The following is a 17,657-nucleotide window of genomic DNA, read 5'->3' as shown; positions in this document are numbered from 1 at the left end:
CGTCGGCGGTGTACACATATTCCCTGCCGAACGCGAGCAAAGTGTACGGAACCGCTAGTGGTGTCGCAAGTTTTCCGTTTTCCCGGGGGAAAACCCGTCTAGTTTTTCTCCGAACCATGGTTTAAGACTTTGCACGCTGCTCGTCTAGTGTTTGGTGGCTGTAGGCATGAGAAAGTGTGAGATTGTGTCAAAAAAGGCTTGAAAATATGCTTATTCAATTGCCCGGGGTGCCCTGGTATTCACACAGCAACTGGTTGGTACTTTAAAAGGATTCATTTGAGGCCAACCAGCTCCACAAAACCATCAGCGCGACATCATGGTCAAGCATAAAGGTGTGTTGTACAAATTAAGAAATAAACAGAGCATTTTCGAAGCAAGGAAAAATAGTTTGGTGTGGAAAACAAAGCATAGTTGGCGCTGGTAGAAAATTAGTAGCTGCAAAATGTACTTCCTTGTAGACAGCTTGTCCTTCAGACCACATACACACACACGGACACAGGCAGGACCTTCCGAAAGTTCTGCAAGTGTAGTAGTTGATAGTGAGAGAGTATACGATTTGCGTGAAGTAGAGTAAACTACACAGCGTAAATAAATGTAAATAACATGGCTTTGATGCACTTTTTCAACTCCCCCCCCTTTGCGTATCCTTTTTTGCTATTTTTAACGATGCGCGGAAGTAGAGTAGTAACACATTCTTCAACCCCTCCCGCCCCTGTTATAGGCTAGCGTCCGGTGTTATCAATGTACCATCCCAAGCAACATGCACTGGTATTACAAACTATTGGCCCGCCGTCCCCACTTGGTGTTGGTAGCGGTAGGAATATTTTCCATCGCATGTATCGTCGTTGCACTTTCTACCCGAAAACTGCCGGACTTCGATGATCCAACTTTGGTAAAGTATAATTTGTATTGTGTCCTTAGTTTTGCATCCATACCAACTGTGATTTTGTTCCCTCTACCTTGCAGGGGTTTGAAGCCCGTGGTACTTCGATCGGTAAACGGTGGACAGCATGGCGGAACCTGTTGGAGGAAACGGGCGCATCAGGTCGTTTGGTGGCAAATCCGAAAGAACTTTCATATGGCAACAGCAACATCAACAACCTGAGGCACAAAACGGGGCCAGGAAATGGAGCACACGTCCCGAAGCGGCGGAAACCGAAATCGAAAAAGAAGGTACCCCACCAGACCGAGGCAGGTCAGAAGAAACACAGCAAGTTGGGAAAAAACATAAGGATCCTGAAGGAACTGTACGACAACCGAACGGTAGAAGCGGTAGCAACAAACGGCGGCGAAGTAATAAGCTTCGAGGAGTACGACAACGAAACGGTAGTGCAGCGGGGTGGCGGTGGCCGACAGGAAGTGTGGGAGTACGGTCGAAATCAATCATTCTACACCGAGGAGATTGGTAACAAAACGATGGAAAAGAAGCGGGCCAAATGGGACACGCTGCGGAAGCTACGGCCGCCACCGGAACCGATTGAAATTCACATTCCATCGGATGGATTTTTCTGTGAATCGCCAAGTAAGTAGTGAACACGACAGAGGACAAGCAAAGATCAACATACATCAATTATTCCATTTTTCAAGACAAAGAATATGCCCACCTGGTAGTGCAGAGGAAAAATGAAAACTACAACGACACACTCTTCGAGCTGAACGCTTTTTTGGCACTGTGCGAACTGGAGCAGAAAGTGGTCACCGTCGACCATTACGCGGGTATTTGCCAACGCGAACTGACATCCGACAGTTGCTGCCGTCCGTGGTCAATCGTGAACTACGTCACCTTTTTGTCGAACAAGTCGTCCTGCTTCGAGCTCAACGAGGAAGATGTGGCGATGGTCAAGACGCTCCTGTTCGACTGCTTCCAGTACTACCACAACATGAAGCTAAGCAATGACTGCATGCGGTCGAGTTGTATTGCGCCGAGTGAGTGCAAACAGCACAACGCCGTGTACAACATTCTACACTACTTGGCGAATGTGGATTTTATAAGACAAAATGTAAGGATGGGACACATCCTACGGTTAATGACCAAGGAGGTTACTAATGGTTTTTTTTTTTTTTTTGTCTCGACAGGAATCTGCGGAATTTCTGAACGTTACCATGATATTTCTGCCCGTCGCCAGGAGCACAAAGTCGATGGAATTTTATCATAGTTTAAGCCAAGCGTAAGTCCTTTAGATGGAGTTGAATTATGATTTCGTTTCATAGCCAGCTGCTTGGTTTGCTCTTTTCTTTCATTGCAGTAACCTCGCTAACGATCTTGTCGCGGTCGTTGCCATGGATATGGGCTTAAAGAATGCACTGTTCGACGAATGTCTACTGCGGGATGGCTGGTTGATCGGCTTGGGTGGTGTCTTTGTCGTCCTGTGCATGTGGCTTTACACTGGATCGCTTTTCGTCACACTCATGACGGTGGTCGCGGTTGCATTTTCGCTCGGAATCGCATACTTCATCTATTCCTTCATATTCGAGCTTACATTCTTCCCCTTCATGAACCTGCTGGCGGTCATCGTTGTCGTAGGTAAGTGACCTCAGTAGATGAAATGTATAACCTCTTTGCTAAATCTCTATCATAAATCTGTTCCCCAGGCATTGGAGCGGATGATGCTTTTATCTTTTTAAAAATATGGCAATGCACCATCGTCGATCGGATGAAGTGTGGTGGTGGCATCGTCATACCGATAGTTCCATCCACCTCTGCCGCATGTCACGCGGAAAGCACAGGACGTGGTGGCAATTCGGACACGCTGGTGGAAATTATGGGCAGCACATTGCGGCATGCGGCGCTCTCGATGCTTGTCACATCGCTCACGACGGCGGCTGCATTTTACGCGTCCTATGTGAGCTCCATCACTGCGGTCCGGTGTTTCGGGTAGGAAGCAATCGTCGGTTGGTGTAGCAAAAACTTTATGTCTTTACTTTTTTGGATAGCATTTTTTCCGGCACTGCTGTGATGGCCAACTACTTCCTCATGGTAACTTGGCTACCGGCGGCTGTTTCCATCGCGGAAAGAATGTCCTGCCTGATGCTGCTCAAACCGTTCGCCCGTGTCTCCCACCGATTCAGTGTACCATTTATTGCCCTCGCCCAGTTTAGCCGCCGCCTCGAAGACGCCATCATTGGGCTGGTGATTGGCGTACCATGGTTGTGGATTTCTTTGCTTGGTGAGGCCCATAAGATTGCATTTTACTTTCCTTTACTTGAATAATCCTTTCTTTTCATTTGAATGTGCTAGGAACAATCGGCATTTTCAGTGGTGTGTTAGTGCTTCACTGGCCAAAGTTGCGTCTTCCCGATTCGCCAGATTTTAAACTTTTTATCAGTAACCATCCGTTCGAGCGGTACGACAGTGAGTACAAGGAAATGTTTTGGTTCGAGAAGATGTACACCGTAAGTATGGCGACCGACTGTTCTTATACGAGGCAAATGTACAATGCTTTTATTCTTTATTTTATTTGCTCCCGACAGACCACCGAGAGTTTCAAGATCCCCCTTCGCTTCGTATGGGGTGTGTTGCCCGTCGATCGGGGGAATTTTCTTGATCCGGAGCAGCGCGGTGATCTGTTCTTCGACGAGTCGTTCAACATGAGTGCCCCGGAGTCGCAACGCTGGTTGCTGCAGTTCTGCCGGCGCATCAAAAACCAAACGTTCTACCAGACGAGCTACGGGCTGCTGCTTCCTAACTGCTTCATCGAAAACTTTATCAGTTGGATGGCGCGCCGGTGCAACGATTCGATGGGCGAAATCGACCGGACGCCGTGCTGTGAGGTGTCCCCGTTTCCTTTCGCACCCGACATATTCGATCAGTGTCTGCCGGAATCGATATCCTCGCTGTACGAGACGCCTCGGGAGTTTTTCATACCTGGCGTGGCCGGGCCGAAGTTTGACCGCAATTCCTTTCTGGTGGAGTTTGGAAATGACAGGGAAACGGAGGACACTGGTAAGGTTGTGAAGGCGGTAGTAATCGAGTACGAAAGTACGCAGGTATTCACCATGTCCTATCCGGAGATTGATGCGTTTGTGCGTTCGGTCGAGGGGTGGCTGGCGGAGCAGCTCCGTGACGCACCACCGACGATGGCAAACGCTTGGTTCATCAGTGAGCTGGAGTTTTTCGATCTCCAGGATACGCTGTCCACTGGCACGATAGTGGCCATTGCGATGGCCATGGCCGTAGCACTGCTCGTTTTGATGCTCGTAACGCTCAACGTACTGATCAGCTTGTACGCGATCGTCACGGTCACTTTCACCATCCTCACGACCGTGGCCGTGCTTGTCCTACTCGGCTGGAAGCTGAACGTGCTCGAGAGTGTGGCGGTCAGCACGGCGATTGGGTTAGCGGTCGACTTTAGTCTGCATTACGGCGTGCACTACAGACTTTCGACCGACGGATCGGACCGACGATCGTCGACGCGCTTCTCCCTGCAGCGAATGCTAGGCCCAACGGCGATGGCGGCCATCACGACCGGTATCGCCGGGGCACTGATGTTGCCGTCGAGCGTACTGGCCTACATACAAATCGGCGTGTTTCTCGTGATCGTCATGTCAATCAGTTGGCTTTACGCTACCTTCTTCCTGATGAGCTTACTACGGCTGATCGGGCCACAGTACGGATTCGGTCAGTTCCGGTATCCAAAACTTCGTACGGCATTTCGCGCCAGTGCCGATGCCTGCAAATCTGCCGCCCAACTCGATCCGGACGGTACGCGACAGAGTGCCCCACATCACCACCACCATCACCATCATCATCAGAAAGGGGCCGTGTCGGAGCAGCTTCTTTCCAACTCGAGCTCGGCTGCCGGAGATCTGGTCGGATCGGAGTCGCACGAGCTTGACTCGCTCACGTCGAACTCGATTATCAAGCCGGTCAACCTGGACATTGCGCGTCCGATCAACTTTGATCGGGCATTCAAGAAGCAGCAATCGCTACCCCGTGAGCAAAGCCCTTCCACGGCCAGTGCCATCACGGTGGTGCTTCCAGACGACATAGACATTCGAATAGCCCCGATCGGCGGTGGAGCTTAGTTAAATTGCAATGGAAACCCCGAGAAGAGGGAGTGCCGTATATCTGAAGTATTATTAGTGTGCCGTTTGGCACCACGCACGTGTTTAGACGTACTTAGAGGCGGAATGTACTTAATGTTAACTTCGACTTCATGCATAGATATTAGTGAAAAATACCCAATATGACCGTTTAGTGAGTGGATCATAGCGAAACTCTCTTTCCCTCAACCAAGTTTACTTCTGTCCCACGGTGGGGTCATTGTTTAGGGCAACGGTTTTGCTTGACACGTAGGGCGTATGTATGTAAATGGACTATAATAATCCTAGCATTAATTGGGGGGGGGTGTGAAGTAATGATGAATATTTTAAAAGCGTTAATTTTTGTCTGTTCCGATCGTGAACATGTCTGGCTTGAATAAAATAATTTATTCAAACTGCCTTTTGGCAACATATGGACGATCCTTTTACAACTGCCGAGTAAAAATTGGAGAGATTAAAGCCAACTTCTGCCGCTACTTCTCTCTCCCGTGACACAAGACATGTTTAGCAAAATGAATTTACAAAAATTTACACAAATTAACGAAAGTGTGGCGCAATCGGCGTTCGTTGAACAAGCACATTTAAGGAGCATTGGTTGGGAGGTATTGCTGTACCGTGTGCTTCATATCGATGTTCGGGGGAGGCAGCAGAAACATGTCAACCGGAGGAAAATATTAGTCAAGAGTTGAAAGTTCATTTTTTGTTTTTGCTTTCCTTGGTTTCCCATGGAAAAAGCGAATACTAAAGTCAAGCTACCATTAGCGAAGATGACTTTCATGGATCGAAGATCGGAGAAGTAGAGCTATAGAAGATTGTTTTTTCTTTTTGCAATGTTTTGCAGGCAGTGGCCAGTACGTTACTTACGTAGGAGATACACATATGCATGTTGTGAAACAATTAGTGGAACCACTTTGTGATACATATATGAAAAAAAACATAACAAATATATATATATACATACATACGTACTATTAAAGCATACTATTAATATTCGATTATTGTTGGAAGAAACAGGTTTTACAGTGTTAAAGAAAATATAAACTAATATAAGTAGCGAGAGTGGAATTGCCGGAGAATGTACAAAAACTTCCTTACTTACTACTAGAAGGGCAAATGGTGAAATGCAACAAGAAAGCAAACAGACAGACAAACCGGAAATAGTAGGCCGCGGGTTGCGTACGTTGTAGCGCCCCAAGAGCATATGGTACGAAAATATAAGAATTCATTCATCGGTTCTACGGTGTAACATGCGACAGGTTGGAATTTCTTTCCCATGGCGATCCGAAAGAAGAAAACTACACATGAACGCGAGCACGGATAAAAATCTAACGCACCTGTACGTAAATGAATCGATTGATTTTACCCTTTATTGTAAGTCCGCTTGTGTTGTTTTGTTTGTTTGTTGGTTTCTTCTAAAAGGGAACAATATTGCTGCGTCCAATGGAAAGGGCGGCCGCGGAAGGGGCATAGTAATAATAGTAGAAGCCAGGAGGGAGGGGCGGGAGTTTTCTGTTCTTCCTGCTGCTTGTTTCGTTTGGCGAAAACTGTACACAATGAATCCGTAGCAGTACTTCTTGTTTGTATGTATGTATATTAATATATATATATATATATATAACTATATGTATATATGCTTTTCATTCTCCTTAACACCTACGTCGAACTTTCTTTTGCACTTACGGTCTAAGAGAAATAATGACGGAGTTTCGGGGAAGTGTACCGGGGTGGGGTGACAGTGGATAGAAGGGAAGGGAAGGAGCCGGCCGATTCTCGTTATCAGCATAGAACGGGATGAGAGACCGAGAGGCACGCCAACCGTAAAGCGAAGGACCTTAAACACTTAAACCAAAAAAACGAACGAACTAAAAGGAAATTATACCGTTCCTAGCTTCATGTAATCCTAGCTGTTCCCTAACCGGTAAAGAAAATAGGTCCTTCCTGGTCCTGCCTATCTGGGTGAATGTGTGTGCGCACGTGGGTGTGTGTATTTTCATTAAAATCCTTAATCGCTCTGTCAGCCACTTAAAACGTACGTCGTATCCTCACACACAACACACGGCGGGGGAAACAGAGTGAAGAAAACATTCACGTACTTAAGTCAACTATAGTAATTGATAAAAAATGAAATAATGTTACACACACGCACAGTTGCCGCGGCGATCCGCCGTCCTTTCGTTGCGATGATTCCCGAAGGTCGTCGAGGAAATCCCGGGTTTTTACTTCGGTCCATCATTCTGCTGTCATATATCGCTGTTAGGCCCCTTGTCCTGCCGCCTGACGTTGTGGAGTGACAATTGTTCGATCACTTTTCAAAGATTAAAAAAAAAAGAAAACAAACTGTTTTCCCGGACTTGGTTTTCCCTTTTTCGCTAATTACAATCGCACACGTTATCAGCTGTCCCCTTACATATCGTAATTAATCTGTCCACCGACAGGTTGGAGTGGCATTTAATGGCGATGCTGTGACGGTGTTGCGAGTGAACCCTACTCATTCGCCGGATGGAGCACTACGTGGGGGCGTATGATTTCCTCGATGTCCATCGACATCGACGTATCGTCTTTGACCACCACGCCGACCTCGTCCACCACGCTGACCACCTCGTGCGTGTGGTGCGAGTGGTGGTGCGGATGGTGGTGTTGCTGCTGCTGGTGGTGCTGGTGATGATGGTGCTGGTGGTGCGCATGGTCCCCGGAGGACCCCGAGGACGATCCGCCACCCGCTCCGCTGCCACTGGCGGTGGTGGTGGTTGTGATCAAATGTTCGCTACTTCCGCTGCTACTGCTCTGCTGCACAAAGTCCATCTCGGCGCCGGCGAGGTCCAGTGTGGTCGAGGGGGTCGTCGAGGTGGACGTGGTCGTGGTGGTACCGGCCGTGATGGCTACCACGGTTGCGCCACCACCGAGCGTTATCGTTTCCCCGCTGGTGGCGGCGACGACGGTGGTGCTGACCCCGGGCGTCACCGTGGTGTGGACGATTTTGTGCATCTCGATCTCTTCGCCGTCGTCCGACTGCATGATGATGCTCTGGTCCGACGCGTTCCCATTGGAGGGCTTGTTCGAGATTATGCGATCGCGCAGCGAGGGCTCGTGGTTGTGCGGCGAGCCAACCTCCTTCACCTTCTGATAGTCCTCGCTGATGTGCAGGATCGCCTGGCAGCCTTTGCGACCGTTCCACGCGCACTTCCAGGCCGCGATGCCGTTGCGAATTTTTTGCTGCGTCCGGAAGCGATACCCGTTGTAGATGAGGAACGTCTGGTAGCCGTCCTTGGTGACGAGCTGGTAGTGGTTGCGCTTGAATGTCGTCACATCGGTCAGCCAGCCGTCGCCAACGAGCATGTCGTTCGAAACCTTCCGCTTCGACGAGGGATCGCGTGACTTTTTCTTCTTCGACGAGGACGACTTGCTGGTACTACTGTTGGTGCCACTCGTGCTGGCGGTGCCACTGACTGCTACCGGCGTACCGACGGGAGTGCCAAGCACGGGCGATACATCCCCGGTAGTGACCACGATCGTGTCCGGTTCGACGTGCTGCTGCTGATGATGATGGTGCTGCGGTTGCTGCTGCTGCTGCTGTTGTTGCTGTTGGTGGTGGTGTTGGTGGTGTTGCTTCGTCGGCGTAGTAGGTTCCGGCGGGTTTTCCGCCACCGACACCGGCAGACCGTGGTTATGCTGACCGATTTCAGCCACCACCTGTATGTTATCGTCAACCTCGATTGCGGCGGGACACTGGATGTCACTACCGGATGCCACACACAACCAGATGCCAAGCTGCGTCGGAGAGGCGGTAAACAATTGTTTCTTGAACTCGATGATGTTACCATTCAGTGGCGTATTGCCCTCGATCGAGATACGGTGGTCGAGCATTGCGCCACCGACGTGCGACTCATCGATGACACCGGCTCCGCCCAGATCTTGGCCACCTCCACCACCACCATCGACGCAGGTCGCTCCGTTCGAGGCGCTGCTGCTACTGTTCGTGGCATCCGGCTGCATGCTGACCACATTGTAGATCGCCGTCGCCTGCTCGACCGATTTACGCCTCTCCCGCAGCAACACATCGTTCTCCTTTACCTTTTCCTTGTACTCGTAGAAGTCCTCCACCGTCGTGACGCACTTTCCGCAGATGAACGAGTTCAGGTCATCATCGAAGCTTATCTGGGGGGGTGGGAGGACAAACGTAATGGTATGATTTTCCTCGCCTTCTTCTACGCACCGTTCGCGACGCACTACTTACCGGTATGGCCAGCACCTCGAGTATTTTGAGTAGTAGAGATTCATTGTCGTTCCCGGCGCCGGGAAACAGTTCGTACAGCTCGCAGTCCTGCGAAAAGCACAACCGACAAAAGGGCAGCTCCGCTTGGATCTGGGTCTGCAGCTGGTCCATTTCCATGGGTAGAGATGTCGCGGCTGACGTTGTTTTGGACAGTAAATTTTCCCCCACACGCCTACTAGCCCGGCTGTCCCCGAGACGGCACCAGTATCGAAGAACAAAACCAAAACAAAAAGTCTAACAGAAGAAAAGCGACACCAAACGAAAGACTTAGCGTCTCCTTTCAGCTCACTTGTTTTCGGTCCCAGGAAGGCTCCGGTATGCTACCTTTTATTTTTGCCCCACTACCGAATGGGCAGGGAAAGCCCCAATGCCACACGACGGCGTTACAAACTGGGAAACTTAATCCTCTCCCTTGGACACCCCCTTCCCAGGGCAAGAGCGAGCGTCTTCCAGGAAGCGGTTTCCGTTATTTTCTTTTTTCGGTAATATTTACACGACCGTAGCGATGGAATTCATTGACGGCATAAAAAAATCACTCACAATATTGACGGATGGAGTAGGCAATGATCAATCTCCTTTCACGCTCGCACACACAGACCGACCGCAAGCTGCGTCTTGCTTGCGCTTACGCTCGGGTCGTCTGTCGTAGCTGCCTAAGATTTGCGTTTTGTTTTTTCTTTCTCTTTCTGCTCGCGTTTCTTCCTTCCCTGCACAGCAGAAACGGGCTTTCGCTTTTCGACTTCCCGTTGTATCCACCGCACGGTTTCTTCTCAGCGTTCGATTTTCGTGTGAGGCTTGTTAGTTTTCTTTTCTCTTTTCGACTGCTCGTCGCCGTTCTTGGTTGCTCCGGGCCGAGGCGCCGAGGTTTTCGGGACACACAACACCGTACGCTTTCACACGGTCACTGTCAAAGAGAATGAGAAACAAAACGAAGGGGGTTGGTTGTGAGGAAACGTAGTAAAAACGGTGTAAGAAGGAGGGGGTCCAGCGTGAAGCCAGTCCAGAGGAAGTTCAAGAAGAAAAACAAAACAACACACATTTTCCCTTCAATGAACTGTCACAGCGAATCTGGGGGAATGGCGATCGCACAAACAAGTGAACAATCATGCTCGACTTCACCATGAACGAACGCCAGTACAAGGAGTTGGAATGCTACATCGACTCCAGTGCCACGCGTTATTTTGTTCGCACGGTAAACCAATAATACCGTCGGTGGAAAATGGTTACGAAGACGGTATCATCATCCTTTGGTAGGAAGGTTAGCTTATGGCACACTCTTCAACATGATCATCTCTTTTTGGTTGGGGTTTTTGTTAGTATTTTGCTGGTACGTAATTTGTGGACCGTAAAGATCCATGCTACTCACATTTTATGGACTAAGCGGGTAAGAATAGCTGAAACGCTTTGAAGCCTCAAAAATCTCTGCGTGGACAGTAGCACTTGGGCGTTCTTTTTCTTTACTTTTTGCGTCCTTCAACTCACTAGAGGTGGCAAGGCTATGCCTCCAGCTTGGTACGCTCCTTGCCGTGCGTGGAGTTTTAGATATTTCGATAGTTTTATTCCGCAAAAACACAAGCGCCTCCGCGAGACACTAATAGCGTTCGAACGCGAACCTGTCCGCGTTACTCGCCTGCCCGTCCAAACTTCACGAAACATTCACAGATACGAACATACACACACGCGCCCGCCATCGACGGCCCAACATCGAACCCGACGTTCGGTGTCCTGCTGCTAAAAACCCAGCGCGAATACTAGCAAATCAAACACGACTCGTGGCGTTCTCGTTACTTCTGGGGATGGCGTACTGATTGAGGTCGCTTGCAGTCACAATGGCGGCGATTAAAGTGGCGAAAATGTTTCATAAACAAAAATATGTCAAGTCCCGTGCCTTTGCGAGTCAAGATGAACTTTGCTTGTTGGCAACAGCAGCAAACAGCAGCAAAATGTAGCAGTCTTCGCAGCAGCAGCAGCTGAGGATAGCAATCGAGCGTCAAACGATTACGTTTATAAACGCTGGTTTAGATGCTCCAGTGCACATCCTCAACGGTTTCTCGTTTATAAAGTAAGATTTGAGTTTAGGGTTTTTTGAAAAAAAAGCAGTTGCAAAGTTGTAAAAAAAAGATAAAATCCGGCTTGAGGATGTAAATTGTAAGCCCACGGATAATGCGCCTACTCGAAGAATTTTGAAGAATTTTCCTGTCTCTGTTAAGAAAAATAAATAATTTTTAACATTTTTACGACCACTTCGCACGCCCAACATTATCACTAAATTTAGTTGATAATATTGTATAGTTGGATCTAGAGCACGAGGAAAACTGTAGCAACGGTTTAATATCCTTTCAAGTTTTGATTAGCTGAAATGAACTAACTGAAGTTTCAAAAATCAGTTGACGTGCTGAAAACGTCAAATTTTGGAACAATTTTTGGTATTAAAATAAATTTAAAATACGCAACCTTTTGAAGTTTTGTTTAGTTCCAGTAACCTTGAAAGAAAGTACTATCTACATATATCTTCCGGTTTCGGTATATGCCCCCATATCAACAAGTTGTATGGTTACGAGAGTTCTTTTTTGTAGCAGCAACTTGGTTTCACAGCATAGTCATAGTCGGTATAAGATCATCACTAAAATACAAAATTTTGTAAACCATTTGTGGGTTGTTTTAAATATTTTATTTGCATAAATTCGCGATGTTTCCATCGTTCTACTGTCGCAGCTCTTGCTCTGTTCAATTCGCTCTTTCTTTCCCCGTTCCCAGACTAGCGAACAGTACCTCAAACCCCCGCAAACACATTCACTGCAGGATCTTAGGATTGGCCACACGGAATACGTGCGGTACCATGTCGGCCAACGTGCGGAATAGCTCTTCCGAGATATCATGGGGTAGTAGAAGTTGCAATGTGTTCAGTTCCGCTCCACCCCAGCTAGCAGATTCAATCATGAATCCTTTGGCGCATTTAAACACCAATTCCGCTCTCCGTATACACCAACTAACCGTCATGTCCTGTGGGAAAAGACAAATATTTTTAGCAATAATTGGAACCCGATTTTCAAGCAGCCTTCCTTTACCTCGGACATTTCATGCCTCAACAAAGCGGGAATCGTTAGTGTAGTTATATCATGTCGGCTAGATATTTTCAAAATATTCCTCAATCCTAGTATCACAGGGTGTCTCGAGTTGATTTCGCTTGGGCTTTGGAATGTTTCATCCGAGATGAGATGAAAAATGACGTGCGAATGCGAGAGATTCGAGTGACGAGTGATGAACGCATCGCCCGGTTTCACCGTTACCACATTCCGGTCCGGGCGTCGGCCTACCGTCAGGCTCTGGGCGCCACCTGCATCGATAGCATTACCATGCTGCAAGTTTCTCAAGTCCTCCTGTATCTTTTCTATTTGACGGTCGATCTGATCGAAATGAAACTCCGTCGACATGTTCGCATTGCGACGTATTTCCCTATCGGGTGTAATTGTGCCGGACGGCGTGAGCACAACGATACCGCATAGCGAGCTGGAGTAGAGCCCAAGGGCCACGTTGGGACCACCAAACGAAGTGTCGCCGTACAGGGGACTACACAGGTCCGAAACGCGAGTACTTAGAATCCTTATATTATGCATATGCTTCAACTGAGATCCGAGATGAATGGTGAAGCTTTCCTCCATCGAGGGTGCTTGGGTTGATATCATTGACCATCGGTTGCCTATCTGCGTAGGACTTTCCGATTGACCGAGGAAACTTTCATCGACATGCTGCGTGACCCAGTTTCGATACTCGTGTTTCTGGTGGCCCCGCGTCGACTCCAATTCCGATTCACACTGTTTCCGTATCATGTTTTGCATTCCGTACTGCTTCGCTAGCATATGATTGATGTTTTCGGGCGTGATTGAAATGTCCAGCAGCTTGATCTTCGATTCTATCTCCTCCTGGTGGAGCGTGTTCATTGTGGTAATTTGCTGGGTCATTTGCGTCGACAAACTCGCAATCGTGCGCGCGTATTCCCGCTCTTTGGTCAGAATTTCAGGCAGCAGCGACGAATGCACCAGCTGATGGTAGCTTTGAGCAAAGATTTCTTCATCCGTCGGCCCGATGCGGTCGGCAAACTCAAGTATTTCCTCGCGATATAGTTTTTCCGTGTCCAGTGCCAGCGTGTCCACATCCGGAGTCCCATTGCGGAACTTCTCGAGCAGCAGCTCATCCCGTTCGTCGTAGAAAGCTTGATTTTCACGCTCGACAAACTTTTCCAACGTCTTCAACAGATCGCGGTTGGCCTTGAGAAACTGCATTATGGGATCCATCCGAACCGAGACAATCTGGTGGCTCAGCTCGACCACACTGCCCCTGTAGGGAATTTCGATCGCGTACACCAACTTGGCTGGTTTCTCGTCCACGTTGGTGTATTCATAATGAAAATCGACCACTTTTGTCGGTTCCAGCTCCATTTGCAACCTCTCACAACGCCCACTTATGTTTATGTTATACCTGTTGTATTTTTTCTTTGCAACTGTTTGATGTTTGGACTACGCAGGGTTGCATGGAAGGCTGCGCTTATCAGTGTGCAGGGCTATACAGACTGCTTTTATAATTCCAAAATCCATTTATGATTTTCGGGACATTGGAGAAAATGTTTGATTTTGTAAAATTGTATTACTCATTTTTGATATAGACATTTAATAAAAAATGAATTTCTTTGGACTTTTTCTTTTTATTTAACCATTTTTTTTCATAGGACAAGAAAAAGAGAAATTGAGAGATTTGCTGTATTGTTGTCCATCATGCCGGCTAGTACAACAATGTTGGTTACACGCGCTTGTGTTGGCAGGCTCCCCCCAGCAGTGGTGGAGCATTACTTATGTTACACAATTCGCGAATAGGAAAACGAGAGCAGTAAAAAGAAACACAGTGCACGGGAAAGTAGGCACTTGAAGACAAGACGGGATAGAAAAGATTAATTCATTGCTACGTTGATCGTCGAAGTGAACAGGTGGCCCGAGTACAGCTCCATCAGTAATTCGTTGATAACAAAAACAACGCGAAAGTTTTAACAGCATCCATCATGAGCATTTTCGAGTCGGTCGAATTGGGCCCCCCGGTGGAGGTGTTTGCCCTGAATAAGGCTTGCAATGAAGATTCCAACCCGAACAAGGTTAATCTCGGTGTTGGCGGTATGTATTTAGCATAAGAAGAAGTCAAATTGTACATGAGACAATTGAAAAACATTACATTGCCACGCATATCTCACTCCACTTGTTCCACTGTATACCCCGGTCAAGGTCAGGCGAGGTCAAAACATTTGCTTTGCAATAATGTCTAATTTTGCATCTGCTTTTTTTGTACTCCATGCCGTGTGAAAAATGCTTACGCAAACTAACCGCTGATATACTTCATCATCTACTGATGGTTATGGCATCAGAAAGGGGAAGGGGGAGAAAAACGGGATGTCGTCTCTTGAGCATATGCCAATCATAGCAACCGTTATCAGGCAGGCTATTGTTGTTCTTGATGAGATGGAGAAAAAATTGCAATATCGCAAAAACAACATCTTCTTACACGAGTTTTGTTTTACCTTTTTAGCTTACCGAACGAACGAGGGAAAGCCATGGATTTTGCCGGTGGTTAAGAAAGCGGAAGCTGCCATCGTCGCCGATGGTTCGTTGAATCACGAATACCTTCCTGTGCTCGGTACGGACAACCTAACAAGCGCGGCCACCACGCTCCTGCTGGGCGATGACAGTGAAGCAATTAAGAGCAAACGAGCGTTCGGTGTCCAATGTCTGTCGGGTACGGGTGCGCTTCGTGTGGGGGCCGAGTTCCTGGCGCGCATACTGAACCGCACCACGTTCTACTATTCGGACCCGACGTGGGAAAACCATCACAAGTTGTTCGTGTACGCCGGCTTCACCGAACCGCGCACGTACCGGTACTGGCATCAGGAGACCCGTTCGATTGACTTCGAGGGTATGATGGAGGATCTTGGCAAGGCGCCGGAAGGGGCGGTGGTGATTTTGCATGCCTGTGCCCACAATCCAACCGGCATCGACCCAACGCAAGACCAATGGAAGCAGATTGCGGATCTGTGCGAGCACCGCAAACTGTTCCCGTTCTTCGACTCGGCTTACCAAGGCTTTGCCAGCGGTGACCCGAACAAGGACGCCTTTGCCGTCCGTTACTTTGTCGAACGTGGCTTTGAGCTGTTCTGTTCGCAAAGTTTTGCCAAGAATTTTGGTCTCTACAGTGAGTATTCGACTTGGGAAAGCCATTCGCATAAAATGGGTGGATGATTACTGATTTATATTTCCTTCCCAGACGAACGCATCGGTAATCTGACTGTGGTGCAGAAGGATGCTACCACCAGTGCGGCGGTCGCGTCACAGATTACCTGGCTTATCCGTGGAATGTACTCGAACCCACCGGCATTCGGCAGCCGGATCGTGAGCCGAGTACTGAACGATACGGAGCTACGCAACGAGTGGATGGAGTGCATCAAGACGATGAGCTCACGCATTATTACCATGCGAAAGGCACTGTACGATGAGCTGGTGGCACTGAAGACCCCCGGCACTTGGGAGCATATCACCAACCAGATTGGAATGTTTTCCTACACGGGACTAAATGGTACGTTGATAACCAATCGCTATCAATTCGCTGTCGAGTGCATCATGTCCCTGATTTTATGACGCAATATTTGTTTGTTTTTTTTCCTGTAGAAAAACAGGTGCAAATTCTGATAAAAGAGTTCAGCATCTACCTGCTGAAAACGGGCCGCATCAGTATGTGCGGATTGAATGAAGGCAACGTGGCGTACGTAGCCAATGCCATCCATGCGGCCGTCACGCGGGAATAGTATCCGGGTCATGAACATTGTACGTACGGCGGACTGCCCTGCTGATGAACGTACGCCCTTCCTCCTATGCTGTGCGGCTTGGCCAAGCATTGAATATGATAGAAATCACTCTAATCCCTATGAACCGCATCCCCGGCAGAAAGCATTTTCACCAGAAGAGCCTTTTTATTTTTTCTAAATATGTATTCCATAACAGCACCAGAATTGAGCTAGCTTCAGTTCATCACACATCAAATAGAACAACGTGGCATTTGAAAGCCGTAGTGGAATTTATAAGCAATATATTTAACAATTTTTAAAACAAGAGCAACTTAAGCCAGCCAACGAATTGAATAATAATTAGGCGCGAAGACACAGTACAATACAACATCACTAGCACGGGTCAATAAATATGTCTTAATCGATAAAAACGGCGAAACAAAGCGATAGTGTCAACAATGCGAGGAATAAATTAAAAATCTCTCATCTAGCATGGATATTATAGAAGAGTGGTATAATAAAAGTATGTTCACGTTTTGGTGATTGCCTATAATAATAATAAAAAATATGTTTCATTTTAATTCTATTTGTTTTTTAGATTAAGAATAAGAATAGTCCCACATTTTGCTCATTTGGTTTGCATTTATTTTAGCTTCAATTTTGGTTTCAACTTCTTGTGTACTTGCTCGTTTGTTTAACTGCATGTTAGTTATCATAATCAATGTGCAAACGGGTTTTTCGTTAAGCCTATTGTTTAAACATGTTTTCGCAACGATAGCAGCAGAGTAAAGAGAAGATTATATGCTGAAAATAGAAAAAAAGTTGCCGGCAACCAACCAGTGGCGCCCATTTCTGTACCGCTGCATCATCCGCCCTTTTTATCGGTGCGTCTAGCTGCCACCCACATACTCGCACTGTTATCGTCAACTATTCAACAAATTATCACCTCTGCCCGGGCTTTACATCTTGTTGGTGTTGCATTTACCCATTTTTCTCAGTGCACTACGTTTTCACGCTTCGCTGACCTGTTCGTTTTCAATCCCTTGTCATAAAAAAAAAACTGTTCACCGCCTGCTATAATGCAATACAACAACAATCACATGGTTTCTGTAGCCAGTCGGTTTTGAAATTGGCTCGAAAACCTCGCTTGGGTTTTATACTGACAACCGGTCTTATCTTTATAGTCTAAAAAAGGGTAAATGTATGCTTCCTGTCCAAAACTTCTCTCTAGTTTCTACTATTGCTGTTTGCCGCACTAGAAGCAGGTTACATGGAACAATTGGAAAACGTCCAGATAAGCTGTGTGTTAAGTCTTTGCAATGATGGCGAGCGAAATCTCCGCAAGGGACCCGTAGATAAAAAGGACCTCCTCAAACAGCACAGTCAGAATAAGAATGAAAAGTAAAGAAAAGTAGTGAAATTAGTTGATGCAAAGAATATAAGCAATTGTATTCTTTTCCGCTAGCCGTTACGCAAAAGGTGCGTTAAAGGCTAGTATATTCGATCGCCTGTTTTTCTTTA

The 17,657-nt window shown here is 47.4% G+C and overlaps 4 protein-coding genes across 5 annotated transcripts; 2 read left to right on the top strand and 2 right to left on the bottom strand.

The window, feature by feature from the left end:
* The first annotated feature begins 63 nt into the window (after positions 1-63).
* On the top strand, positions 64-6,323 carry LOC131260820 (protein dispatched). Its single transcript, XM_058262648.1, has 10 exons — positions 64-332; positions 722-892; positions 967-1,522; positions 1,588-2,000; positions 2,077-2,168; positions 2,247-2,524; positions 2,593-2,875; positions 2,935-3,167; positions 3,239-3,393; positions 3,472-6,323. Exons 2-10 carry the CDS (start codon positions 761-763, stop codon positions 5,023-5,025), a joined length of 3,696 nt encoding a protein of 1,231 aa, XP_058118631.1. The 5' UTR covers positions 64-332; positions 722-760; the 3' UTR covers positions 5,026-6,323.
* An 86-nt stretch (positions 6,324-6,409) lies between these two features.
* On the bottom strand, positions 6,410-11,238 carry LOC131272329 (uncharacterized). Of its 2 annotated transcripts, XM_058274029.1 has the most exons (4): positions 10,683-11,238; positions 9,641-10,220; positions 9,278-9,550; positions 6,410-9,198 (listed from the first exon to the last, which is right to left on the bottom strand). In XM_058274029.1, the coding sequence occupies exons 3-4, from the start codon at positions 9,431-9,433 to the stop codon at positions 7,528-7,530; spliced, it is 1,827 nt and encodes a 608-aa protein (XP_058130012.1). In that variant the 5' UTR covers positions 9,434-9,550; positions 9,641-10,220; positions 10,683-11,238; the 3' UTR covers positions 6,410-7,527. The 2 variants fall into 2 exon arrangements, with proteins under 2 accessions (XP_058130012.1, XP_058130011.1); XM_058274028.1 differs by having other exon boundaries at positions 9,278-10,220.
* Positions 11,239-11,974: 736 nt separating this feature from the next.
* LOC131272421 (protein C12orf4 homolog) lies at positions 11,975-13,802 on the bottom strand. The gene is made up of 2 exons (XM_058274145.1): positions 12,385-13,802; positions 11,975-12,319 (listed from the first exon to the last, which is right to left on the bottom strand). Exons 1-2 carry the CDS (start codon positions 13,753-13,755, stop codon positions 12,110-12,112), a joined length of 1,581 nt encoding a protein of 526 aa, XP_058130128.1. The 5' UTR covers positions 13,756-13,802; the 3' UTR covers positions 11,975-12,109.
* A 342-nt stretch (positions 13,803-14,144) lies between these two features.
* On the top strand, positions 14,145-16,717 carry LOC131259696 (aspartate aminotransferase, cytoplasmic). The gene is made up of 4 exons (XM_058261269.1): positions 14,145-14,478; positions 14,888-15,547; positions 15,620-15,928; positions 16,021-16,717. Exons 1-4 carry the CDS (start codon positions 14,370-14,372, stop codon positions 16,155-16,157), a joined length of 1,215 nt encoding a protein of 404 aa, XP_058117252.1. The 5' UTR covers positions 14,145-14,369; the 3' UTR covers positions 16,158-16,717.
* Positions 16,718-17,657: the final 940 nt, after the last annotated feature.

The sequence above is a fragment of the Anopheles coustani genome, chromosome 3, assembly GCF_943734705.1.
Source record: "Anopheles coustani chromosome 3, idAnoCousDA_361_x.2, whole genome shotgun sequence".
NCBI lineage: Eukaryota > Metazoa > Arthropoda > Insecta > Diptera > Culicidae > Anopheles > Anopheles coustani.
Note: the sequence above shows the minus strand (reverse complement) of the source record. Positions and strands in the feature narration are given on the sequence as shown.